Genomic DNA, 12,047 nt, shown 5'->3' on the forward strand with positions numbered 1-12,047 from the left:
TTCCATCCTGGCTGCCCATGGCTTCTCAGACGGCTGGACAACCTTCCCACAATCGAACACCTGGAGGTTTAACATCTGGTCTAGTTGGGGACCATCAGGAACCTGGTGGCCTGGGGGCCACAGGACCACCCCCCGGCTCTGTCCCTATCAGTGCCCACACCATGCCAGTGATGGCTATTGTTAATTTCATCCCTGGATATTTCCACAGCAGTTTAGGGTGGAGGCCTGGAATGATTCAGAATATGAAAGAGAAAAATAAGCTGCAGAAACCCAGAAGACTCTGAACCAGCAAAACTGCATGTCAGATTCCCGATGTGCTGCCTCTCAAGAGCACGTTGCCTGTCGGGCTTGGCGTACATCACTTCCATCAGTCAGTGACCCCCAAGGCTGAGGCCCTTCTCTCTTCATTATCCAATGGCACCAGCCCTAGATCTTTCTCTGGTTACCACCCGGGGTTTGAGGAAACACTATTGCCTCTGCCATCGCATTCATCGCTGCAATTTCTTCCCGTGTGTTAGATCTGTTTCCAGAAGAAGTTGTCAATGAAGCACTCATGGCACCAGATTTGGAGGCTGGCATTGTAAATTATAGTAATTTTTCTGCCAACTGTGTATTGGCATCATGAGGATGATGTAGTAAGCAAATATTTTACAACAAAAATGTTTGTGACCGGGGCTCAGGGGCACGTTGATATTCCTGAGAGAGTAATGAAAAGGATGGATCTGGCAACCATCATCTGTGAGGCTGGAAGGCAAAGCTTTTGTGAAGAGCGATTTTGCTTTACCACCTAGAACCCTCTAATGAGGTTGGCTTGGGTGTCTGTTTCCACTGACCTCTAGGCGCCTCTGAGTGAAACAGCCGTGCTCAAGGGTTCAGGCTCCAGAGATGCTACAGCTTGCTGTGTGACCTTAGGTAAGTCACTTCCCTCTCTGGGCCTTGGCTTTCTCCCCTGGAAAGACCAAAGATTGCTCTTTCTTTCCTGAGGGAACCCCTGCTTAATGTAATACCTGGAGTTGTGAGAACTCTACTTAGTTTCTTTGTCTAATACCCTGAGTATTTCAGGGAAGCACAGGCAGGATAAAAGCCAATCGTTTCCATCACAAAAGAAGCCAATCCCTGGAGTGAAAATGACGTACCCCTGGAGTGGGTACCTCTCCCTTCACCAGAGTTCACCTCTCCTCACCCAGGAGCCTCGGGTCCTTGGATCCCTGAGATCAGAGCTCTGCCTGTTCGTTAGTGTGTAGAGAGAAATCTGTTCTAAGTGGGCTTCCAGAAACCATGCTTTTACTGGAAGAGCAGCAGAAAGCATGACAGACCGGGCCATCAATTCACCCCTCGAGCTGGCATGATCCTTGAGTAATAGTCAATCTTTCCTACATACTCCAAAAGTATTTATTTCCTATGAAGCTTCCAACGTATTTTACCTCTGACCCTCATGCCCTAGGAGCGTTGCTTCACACTTTGTACTTTTCTTGCCGGTTACTGAGGCAGCAAGCACCAGGGAAGAGGATTTAAACGTCTGAATAATAAAAAATATTATTAAAAAAGAAAAGAAAAGGAAAATCTCATCACCGTTGCTTTGCCCTGTTTTACTTTTTCTCAGTGGCTTCTTCCCATGGCAACTCCCTCTTAAACCAACTCCCTCTTAAACCAACTCCCTCTTAAATATACTAGATTCATGTCCTCCAAGCTCAGATCTTCACTCTTTCCTGTCATCCACTGCTTCCTGCCATCTCAGGTTAGCTCTTGGAGTTTTAGAGACATTCCTCCCCTTTTTCATTTAACGGGTGAGGAAATTCATGATGCCAGCGGGTGGAATGGTTGCTCAAGATTAACAGGGCTAAGTTCAGGCCAAGTCCCTTGTCAATGTGGACAAAACTTTACCCTCTTCCTGAGAACCAACCGCACACCGAGAAACAGTTCGCTAGATGAGATGAGTTTTATAAGCAATTCCCCAAAGACACTGGACTGTCTCCTAAAAACAAAAAAGTGAAAGATGAAAAACAGTGCCAGTAAAGATAGAAACCCTGCCCAGGACACTGGCTGTGCACACCTGAAGACTGTTATTTAACATCCTTCAGATGTGTCACTGTTTGGACAACAGCGATCCCTGTGAGCTACTATTTGAGGAATGCCAGGCATTCTTTCAGACACTGTAAGAGAAAGGCGGTGAAGATTCTCAGAAGCTGATCAAGCTCTTATGGGCTTCTGTTGGTAACAACCGTTTGCAGCACTATTCTCCCCAACGGGTTGGCAGGTCAGCCAAGGCGAAGTGGGGAGGAGGGAGGTGCCGAGATGCAGGAGGCCCAGAATCAGCATTTGGTATCTCTGGCTCCAAGGGCACGTGTCCTGTCCTACGCTCCCATGAAAGAGAGAAGGTGCTTGGTGTTCCTCAATAAGCACACTTCTTTTTTTTTTTTTCCTGCGGTGCGCGGGCCTCTCACTGTTGTGGCCTCTCCCGTTGCGGAGCACAGGCTCCGGACGCGCAGGCTCAGCGGCCACGGCTCACGGACCCAGCCGCTCCGCGGCATGTGGGATCTTCCTGGACCGGGGCACGAACCCGCATCCCCTGCATCGGCAGGCGGACTCTCAACCACTGCGCCACCAGGGAAGCCCAATAAACACACTTCTTAATCTGAGCAAATAAAAAGCCAGTGGGAGCCCTCACTTGCTCTGAGCAGGCCATTTTCTCAAAGCAACTCTGGTGTGGAATGTGTATAATTAGGTACCTTTGGGGAGGTCGCCTTGCCATCGCTTCCTTCAGTCTATTAACATGGAGAAAGCACCTCTCACCACATCATCAGCTTAAACTGTTGGATCCCGTCTAATAGCCAAAGCATAGCTAATGGATCAAGTCCCTGGAGAGTTTGCAGGTGAAGGGGAAGCAGAGGCGGCTATGCAGGGAAAGACAGAGGTGTGAAAGCTGGGTTTTTGTTTTGTTTTTAGCTTAATGCAATCTAAAGGCAACTTTTAAGATATAAATCAAATTCTTGATTTCATTAGCCATGATTCTTTTCCTTCTAATTGTCACCTTTCCAAGAAACCATCTTTAATCATCCCCCTACTTAATTCTTACCACTTTGGCCCACTTCTCAGAAATTTCAGAAATGATTCAAAGTCAATACAGTAGGGAAAAAAAATATTTATTTTCTAAAGTCATTACCTTGACAGGCAAAACAAAGCATTTTCTCAATTTCATTCAGAAATACATTAAAAAAAAATACATAGACCAATATGGCCTGCCCAAACATATATTTAACATGGTAAATATAAGGAATAAATTGTTTGAATATAAATATCTATAAAAAAATAAGTACATCAAAATGTAATCCAACCTCTTCCATGAGCCAGTTACGTAAAGGAAAACAATTTGACTGCTTTAAATCATCACCAATGTTTACCCTTCAGTGTCTCTCCTTAACAATCCTATACCGTTGTCTTTCCAAAAATCAAGGTAAGGGAATCTCCTGATTCAATGGATCTTTCTTTTCTTATGGAACAGAGCTAGTAGATTACCCTGAAAATGTTATATCTACTATTGACACATTAGACAGACTTCCACGAGGCTAGGGCTTAGTGTGGGGATTTTAGAGGGGGAAGAGTTTGGGGAAGCAATAATTAAAGGTGGGGAAATACTTTGCCAGAGTGCAATATAGGTGAGGTAGACTCATATGCATGAAACTCATCCTGATTTACAGTAGTAACAGTTTCTTTCAGTTTTGCATTTTATGAATTAAAAAAAACAAAGTCTCTCTCTTTTTTTTTTTTTTTTCACTCGAGTGTTTGTCCTTAGAGTGTTTTCAATTTGTGCATTCCCTAGAAAAATCTTTGCAGGGACTTTGGAGTTTCTCCCTGAAATGTGCCAGGCGCCTGAGTGAGACACAAACACTCCCTTCGGAACCTCTTCGGGGACTCCGCCCGCAAGTGGAATCCCCTCTCCCCCTCCCCCTAGGGGCAGAGGCCACCCTAATTTGCAGGTCACTGCATCTCTCTGCCTTCTTTGCATAGCCCGCTGTCACCCCGAAGGAGGAGAGAAACGAAAGCAGTTCCCACTGATGGAGGCAAATGAAGACCGGCTGGGGGGCTCCTTAACCTTTCCTGGAATGTTTGCACCCAGGGCGCTGGTCCTGTGCTAGTCTGGAACGAGAAGTGGTCTAAGCAGGGAGGATGCATTTGCTCTGATCCCAGTCACGCGGAGAGAGCGCAGTCAGGCCCAGGGCTCTTGGTGGATGAGAAGGCTTCAGACAGGCCCCGACAACCTGCCATCAGTGTGTTCGGTTGTGGGTCACTTTTTTATCTCTGTAGAGCTTGGCTTTCAGCTTGGCAACGTGAAAAGACGTTTTGATGCTGTTACTGATGGCTTCCAACCTATTAAAACCAGACAACAGAAAACAAACGTTATTATTATTTTTTTTCTACAAAAATCATTCCTAGGCAAAAGAAACATCTAAAATTAGAATCTGGCAAAAACAAATCTAAATCTGGATCCTGAACTTTCACCCCCAACCAAAACCACATGTTACTCTGCTAACCTCAAGTGAAAATAAGCTACGTCTTATGCCTAGAATGGCGGTGGGTGGGGCGGTGAGCAGGGAGAATAAGGGTGATATGGTCATATCTAAAGGGAATTGCGTATTAAATACAATTTTAAAGTACAATTTTTAAGGTCAACTAGAGATATTCTCTTTTCTTCTTTAGCCCTATCCCAAGCACTATCCCAACCCCTGTGGGATTGTATGGAGAGACTCATTCAGCAGAGGTTTCAAATAGCCAGGAGTGTCTTCTTAATCACATAAGAAATTGAATGGGGCTTCGTGGGGAAGAAATTCAAAAGGCAGGCCCAAAACAATATTCTACGGTAATTAAAAAAAAATTTGTTTTTGCAGGTTTCATGTTTTCTGTTTCTAGGAGAAAGAAAAAGGGAAGGACTGTAACATTGATTTAATAGTTGATGTAATGGAAGCTAATAGGAAAAAAAAATGATTCCCAAGTCAGTCCAGAAACGGTGATTTACGTAATCTTGCGATCTGAAGGCGCGCTAGTGGCCTGAGGTTAGAAATATGGAAACTTCAACAGCACATGGGAAGTGCTGAGGATGGCCCCACATCAGTAGTAAACAACTCAGAAGTCATTCATGACCGCCAGGCCTGTGCTCATAATACTTGGATCCTAGGACTTCTTGCCACTGGATTTCCAGGAAACGTTGCCACTGACCATGATAGGGAAACGTAGAATATGGGGCAGATCTGAAAGCAGGAATCCTCCCTGCAGCTTGTGAATTCCAAAATGTTTAGGATTTGGAAGACTTATCACTCTAAAACTGCTCAGGGGGCTTCCCTGGTGGCGCAGTGGTTGAGAGTCCACCTGCCGATGCAGGGGATGCGGGTTCGTGCCCTGGTCCGGGAGGATCCCACATGCCGCGGAGCGGCTGGGCCCGTGAGCCATGGCCGCTGAGCCTGCGCGTCCGGAGCCTGTGCTCCGCAACGGGAGAGGACACAACAGTGAGAGGCCCGCATATCGAAAAAAAAAAAAAAAAAAAAAAAAAAAAACTGCTCAGAGCAATCCTATGGTATTACTAATCCAGATCCCAGCTCATGATTAAAAAATGAGAATGCTTTTGGGAATGACATTGGGTCTCCACCAAATGCATTTCCCTATTTAAAAAGTAAATAAATAAACCTGAAAAATGGCATGTTCTAACTCTCACCAACCCTGCCTAATGACTTTATTTTCCCTTTGGCCATTTGAATAACTGCTGTGTTTTGAAGAATTTGATTATACGTGACACTTTAATTAAAAAAAATTAAAAACTCTCCCTGAAAGGATTTTTAATTTCTCAGGGAAAGCTGTAAATATATTGACTCAGAGAGGCAAAAACTAGATGTGACCAAATGACAAAGGTGTCTCTAGATAGATTTTGTTTGGAAAATCTACCTTTAGGATGAGTGGTATGTGTGCTAAAAATCACCAAAGTGTACAGAGGGCAGCAGTCTGCATTCAAGGCCTTCAAGAAAACATTTGAGAGGGATTCCTTTGCTCTCTTTAATCTAGAGAACACAAAGATTCCCCTTTTCTTTGTTACTGTCCTCTGGGCCTTTCTCCCATCAAGGCAAGAATGACTAGGAGAGTAGACCATTCATAGGTGATGGGGACCAGCTGTTCTTAGGAGCCTCTTACCTTCTTATTTTCCTTCCCTCCACCAGCTGCTGATGAAGACACTTCTCTCCAAGCTTGGAACAGTCTTTCCCTTTCTTTTGTTTATTCCAGCCTTTCTCCATGGTGTCTTGGTCCCTGTTAAAATACACATAGGGAGAACATTTCAGCAATAGGAACTTCAGTTGTTCTCAATGCCTCTGTTAATCTCTTTTAAACAAGAAGACAGCATCATAAGAGGAAGACGGTCAGGAAGGCATAAAAATGAAGGAAAACAAAGGTGTTTCTACTCACCTGAGCTCTTTTCCTGCTTGGCAAAAATTCCAGCACTTCTTGTCTTTTTGGCTAGCACATTGGCATCTCGTCCTGTGGTCTGTTGCTTTTGTAGGAAAGAAATCCTTTAAGGATCGCTTGGTCCTAGAGGGGCTTCCGAGTCCATATGGAACAATGTGCCTATCATGGAAAGAGAGGAACAAAAGTTATGAGCATAACTGATCGTCTCCAGAGGTTGCATTCTTTGGGGCAAGCTCCTAAGGAGCTCACACCACAGGATTTGGCAGCGAAACTCAGAAGAGTCAAATGTTGCTAACAGTCAGGATGGCATACGCCAGTCAACGGCCCCAAGTGTGTGGACCCACCCAGGAGAAAATCAGTTTTTCTAAGTCAATGAAATTCCATGTCAACTCTCAACACAGTAGCCTTGTCTTTTGGCTGAAATTATGACATCTCTGCTTTGGTATCTGTTTCATATTTTCTTCCTTTTTCTGACTCTCTACTTAGTTAACAGGTCTTGGGGGTTGTGGCGGGGCGGGACTTCCATGCAAAACCATGACTCACAAGATTTCGAAAACCGATTTTCAATTCAAGTGATACATGATAATGCTAAAAGGGCCCCCTGCGGAGGCTGGGGGAGACACACCACTGCGTGCACGGTTCACGCCAGGTTTGCACACCTCCTGTGATTTGGTGATTAGCATACAACTATAGAGGAACTCCTGGCCAGAAGGCTCTCTAGTAATTCCCAGTGTGTCCATTGTGACTCTCACCTAAAGAATAAAGTCCTCCCGTTGCAAGCGTCACCTTACTGAGTATGAGGCTCGCTGTGGTTTGATTTGATTTCGTTTGGATTTCAGTCATCCCTTACCATAACGGGACACTGCAGGCACAGTCAATGTATTTTTCTTTAGGATGCCTTCTGATGGGTGAACTACTTTTCAGGGGGAGATGGGGGAAACTGCTTTCTTCGCTCGGGAGGCAGAAGGGAACTCTAAGGACCGGGTTTCTATTGCTGTGTTGAAATAGGCTTTTCCAAAGGGGGGAGTCAGGGCACCCAAGTTCTAGGTCTCGCGCTACCATAAATTCATCCTGGCAAGTGATTTCAACATCTCGGGTCTTAGTTTTTCTATAAGTAAGATAAAGTCATTAGACTATAACTCTCTATAATCCTTTCTGCCCCTTCAGTCTATACCCTCCCATGAGAAGCACAGGTTGGACCAAGCCACATACGACCTCAGCAACGTTTTCCCTAAACCCAGGCAGATCCCAATGGAGAACATTCTCCCCGGAGGCCCAACACAAAGTTTCTCCCCCGAGATGTGCGGTAGCCTCCTGAGGGGCATTTTCCCCACTGGGGCACTTTCATGTGGTCAGAAATGCTACCTTCAGAGTCCAAACCCAAAAGTAACAAGAGTAACTGGGCTCCAGTCTCCCGGGAAGCTGGAGGGGAGGAAGCCTAGAGTAACGATGCCCTCTAGAGACTCACTCTGGAGTGTTGACCCAAATGATGTCCAGGTGGCAGAAGTAGACGCATTCTTTATCCATCAGGGAAGAGCAGGAACAGCGCTTGGCCCGGCGGGGCCGCCAGGGCGCACTGGGAGAGGGCTTCTCCCCTCCGCTCTCGGCTCCTGTGCTGAGCTCGGCGCCCAGGACCGCTGGGGAGACAAAGAGCATGTCAGTGGGTGGCATCTCCCCCAAGGCCCGAAGGCACACTGGTCACAGCATCGATGCCACATCTAGCAGAGCACATAAAAGCAGATGAAGCACCCAGCCGGCCTCCAGCAAGAAACACAGACACAAAAAGGACTCTATTATTTTCCTTCCTCAACATGACTTCACCTTTATCGCCACTGGCTTATCCAGCTTCAGAGCGATTAGACAAGTGCAGGGGAAACAACCACCTGAAAAGGGACTTAGCAGCCCCTTGAAGCAGCCTTCAAGGAAATGCTTAGAAATACTGCCTGTTAGACATTTGGGTTGGCTTCTGCATAGAACTTACCACAACCTACAGTGGCTTAAAATTGGCTGATGGCCAAAAACCTGAAACTAAATAAATCAGACTGCCTTTTCCTAGACTCAGAGCCACTCCCTCATGCGGGATGACCTTCCATTTAGGGCAATACCCACCACCTCACACCTCGTGTAAGGCCGGGAGTAGCCCAGATGAGACACACCTCTTGAACTTAGGTGGAGGTCCAGAGCTTCGGGGAGGTGATTGGAGAGAGAGAAGAGAAATCAGCTCTACAATAAAACCACTGACCTAAGGGAAAACTGAGCAGCAGCTCCGGGGACCCAGGCAAGGCTCCGTGGGTTTTGAATTCTGAATCCCCGGAGCAGGATGGTGTGGGCGGGATTTGCCGTCTCCCCTTCCCCACGGCAGCATGCTTCCTCTTACTGACAAGTTAGCCACGCAGCTTATCTGCCTGATTTTGTACATTTCAAATGATCAGACACATTCCAGGATTTTCATTCCCTTGACATCCTTTCTCTTCAGTCAGGGTCATGAAAAGACAAAAAAGTGCACTGACCCTAAAAGAGGGAAATGGGCAGATGCACACATACTATCTAAATCCTTCAGCAGCCAAGATTTATCCTAGCTTCCCTCCCAAGACAGGTGAATAAAACTGGAAATAGAGCCCACACTGTTTTGAGTGCCAAAAACTTGCCAAATGAAATCTAAAGTCAACAATGACAATTTTAAAGAAAATATCTGCTTCACCCTGAAACCGCCTGGGGGTGGTTTTCACCAGGCTGTTCTGCAGGTGACTTTGCTGCTCATACATTGCTTGAATGACTTGAATAAAATTCCTTGGCTTCAAGCTGAAAGGTTTAAATATTTCACACATTAACACACTATTAAAGCAGTATTTGAATAAGATATAAATTCCTATATGTCCTATTACCTGTATGAACACATATATTGCAAACATACATTTAGCTAAATTATATCTTGCTTTAATTGAGTCATATTTTTAAAAGCCAAGGAAATACACTAGGCAATAATAATAATGTTATTTTAATGCTAGAGGAGCAATGGTCTTCAACAGAGGATTTTTTTTTTTTCCACTAGAAAACTTAAGCACCTTTGAGCAATAATTCCCCTACACTTGATTTCTGAGCGGCAGTCATAAAAAGAAATGGGAGAAAACACAGAAGCAAGAAAAGCATTAAGGTGGAAAAGAAGACGGCAGCATTCAGGGATTTACAAGTCAACGTGCCTACCTGCTTCTGGAGCTCCTTGGAAAGCCACAAACAGCAGAGCGAAAATCATGGGGAAATAATCCATTCTGGAAAAAAAGGGATCAAAATCCTTCCCCACTGCGAACTAAACCCGAAGGTGTGGGGGGAAAAACGCAGAAAAAAACAGCTTCAGTTCCTTCCGAGCGCTTCGGGTTCTTCGGATCTCAAAGTGATCCTTCAGCCCGAATGCTCTTTAACGGGGAGAAAAAAGAAGCGTCTGCCAGGAGAGAAGGCAGTGGGAGCGGTCCGAGGACGCACGCGGTGGCGGCCGTGGCGCACGGGGACCCGGGGACCCTGGCGGCGCTGGTCCTAGCGCAGAGGCAGAAGCGCGTCTGACCTGGACGGCTCTCGGCCGGCTTTTTATACTGAACCCCTATAGAGCGGGGGTAAACAGCTCCAATTTTATTCCAGCCCCAGACAATGTTATTGTGTCATTAGTCACCACCAGGCAACGTGCAGCCGGAGATAAGGCCGGGCTCTAAAGGAAATCACTGCTAACTTCAGAGGCAGACGCCCGCCGTCTGACAATTCGGGGCAGGGCTAAGAAAAAGAAAATACCTATTGGAGACCTTTGGTAAAGCTGCCCGTGCAGCGCTGCCGTCTGCTTCCCCTTTGCAAAAGCTGCCAGCCCCGGAGTTCAAGCATATCAGAAGAGGGACTCCAGAAAAGTCACACCATTGGTATGAAAAGTATGAGCTACAGTTCAAATAGACCGTACTGTTGTGTGCGGGGAATTTTTTTTTTAATTGTTGTTCGCTTCATTTGCCTTTTATGTCTCTCCGATTTCTTAGTGCTGATCAGTCCAGGGGACGCTCTCGCTCTTTACTTACGCCTCCCCCCGCCCCCGACTCGGGGTCAGATTATTTTGGCAGATACATGGACGCACTTTGCTTTCTTCCAGCCCCCGCCCACCAAGGCTGTTCGGCTCAAGTTCTTTGCGTCCACAGTGGGAAAGATAGGAGAGGGGTTGGCAAGAAAAGGAAGTTTAAAGAAAAAAAAAAAAAAAGGATCCTTTTAGGCACATACCCAGTCCTTTCAGGATTGCTGATTAGAAGCCCCCATCAGCTTTCCTTTTTGCGCTCACCCTCTTCCCGTCCCCGGATCCCCCCACTTGCCGGGGCACCAATCTAAAGAAATAGCGAGAGAGGAACGCCAGAGGGAGACGAAGAGCTACCGGGGCTGATGTTTGAGGAAAAATTTTTTAAAAAGCCACAGCCTTGGCTTCCAAATAACAAGGAAACGCAGCCACCTGAGGTGGGAGCCTAGAAAGGGAGGAATGGCCGGGGAGGGCACAGCTCCCCCTGGACTCAGTGGCAGCCAGCAGGGAGCCAGCTCTGCTGGCCTCAGCCCTGGCCAGTGCGTTCCGACTTCTTTCCATCCGCAGAACACAGGAGAGCAGAAGAGATCTGATATCACATTCACAGGATCCAAGCTTCCCCCAGGGAGGAAGAGGTGGCCTGGGAGACATGTCTTGGCAGGGGTCGCCCCCCCCCCCACCCCCAACTCTTTTTTTCTTAACCTCCTGGAAACTTTAACAAAACACTGGCCACAGTCAGGACCAACCTGTCCTCAGCTCCTCCCCGGAAACTACCGCCCGGTACCTCCCAGTCCCTCCAGGTCCAGCCTGGGCCACCCTCCGGCAGGCAGGGAAGCCCATCTCTCGACGCCACACCCACCTCGCTGAGGTTGCCCAGGCAGGTGCCAGCAGCGCCCAGCGATCAGGTGGAGAAGTGAAGCAAAATGAAACTGCCCACAAGCCTTCCCACAGCCTGCCCGCCCTCCTCTCCTGTGAACTATTTGAATGACAAATAAATACAAAAGGTGGGCAGCAGTGATCCGCCCCATCCGTCACCCCAGGCCTTCTGCTCAAGTCAATGCGCAGGATTTCAGATCCGGGAGGGTCGCATTGTTCCAAGGCCCATCTTGCCCCCGTCTCTTTGAATCGTGAGTTTCCAAGACGCACCCTGACGTGGGTGTGCATGTGCGCGTTTCCATTTTTCTTTGTGTGTTTTGGGACAATGGTGGTATCTGCCTTCCCTGTCCATCTCTCCACTTCCAGCTCTTGCAGCAGCCTCTTTTCTTCCTAGAGGAGGAAAGTGGGGGGCCCTTTCTCTGCAGAGAAGGCAGCTATCCTACTGCCAGGCAGTGCCCAACAAAACATTTTGCCAAGAAGCAAGAGCGGGAGGGAGGAAGAACCCCAACAGACCAGTTTTACAAGTTAGATGCTGCCGCTGCTGCTCTGCCTGAAGCCTTGCTGGGGAGCGTGGAGGAGACGAGACGGTTCAAGTTGCTGGACAAAGTAATAAAAGTGGAAATCCCAGGCTTCCCTGGTGGCGCAGTGGTTGGGAGTCCGCCTGCCGATGCAGGGGACACGGGTT

The 12,047-nt window shown here is 47.2% G+C and overlaps 1 protein-coding gene across 1 annotated transcript; it reads right to left on the reverse strand.

The window, feature by feature from the left end:
- Positions 1 to 3,126: 3,126 nt before the first annotated feature.
- EDN1 (endothelin 1) lies at positions 3,127 to 9,767 on the reverse strand. Its single transcript, XM_007446415.1, has 5 exons — positions 9,652 to 9,767; positions 7,916 to 8,084; positions 6,448 to 6,606; positions 6,178 to 6,291; positions 3,127 to 4,368 (listed from the first exon to the last, which is right to left on the reverse strand). Exons 1-5 carry the CDS (start codon positions 9,713 to 9,715, stop codon positions 4,266 to 4,268), a joined length of 609 nt encoding a protein of 202 aa, XP_007446477.1. The 5' UTR covers positions 9,716 to 9,767; the 3' UTR covers positions 3,127 to 4,265.
- Positions 9,768 to 12,047: the final 2,280 nt, after the last annotated feature.

This window comes from Lipotes vexillifer, unplaced genomic scaffold, assembly GCF_000442215.2.
Source record: "Lipotes vexillifer unplaced genomic scaffold, Lipotes_vexillifer_v1.1 scaffold1154, whole genome shotgun sequence".
Taxonomy (NCBI): domain Eukaryota; kingdom Metazoa; phylum Chordata; class Mammalia; order Artiodactyla; family Lipotidae; genus Lipotes; species Lipotes vexillifer.

Bases quoted from the DNA above. Each gene is read 5' to 3' on its own strand.
- EDN1 (XM_007446415.1), bottom strand. From the start codon at position 9,715: ATGGATTATTTCCCCATGATTTTCGCTCTGCTGTTTGTGGCTTTCCAA. The intron at 6,607-7,915 runs GTGAGTCTCTAG...TTTCCATGATAG, and splicing joins ATTTGGGTCAACACTCCAGA to GCACATTGTTCCATATGGAC. The intron at 6,292-6,447 runs GTGAGTAGAAAC...GTATTTTAACAG, and splicing joins CAAGCAGGAAAAGAGCTCAG to GGACCAAGACACCATGGAGA.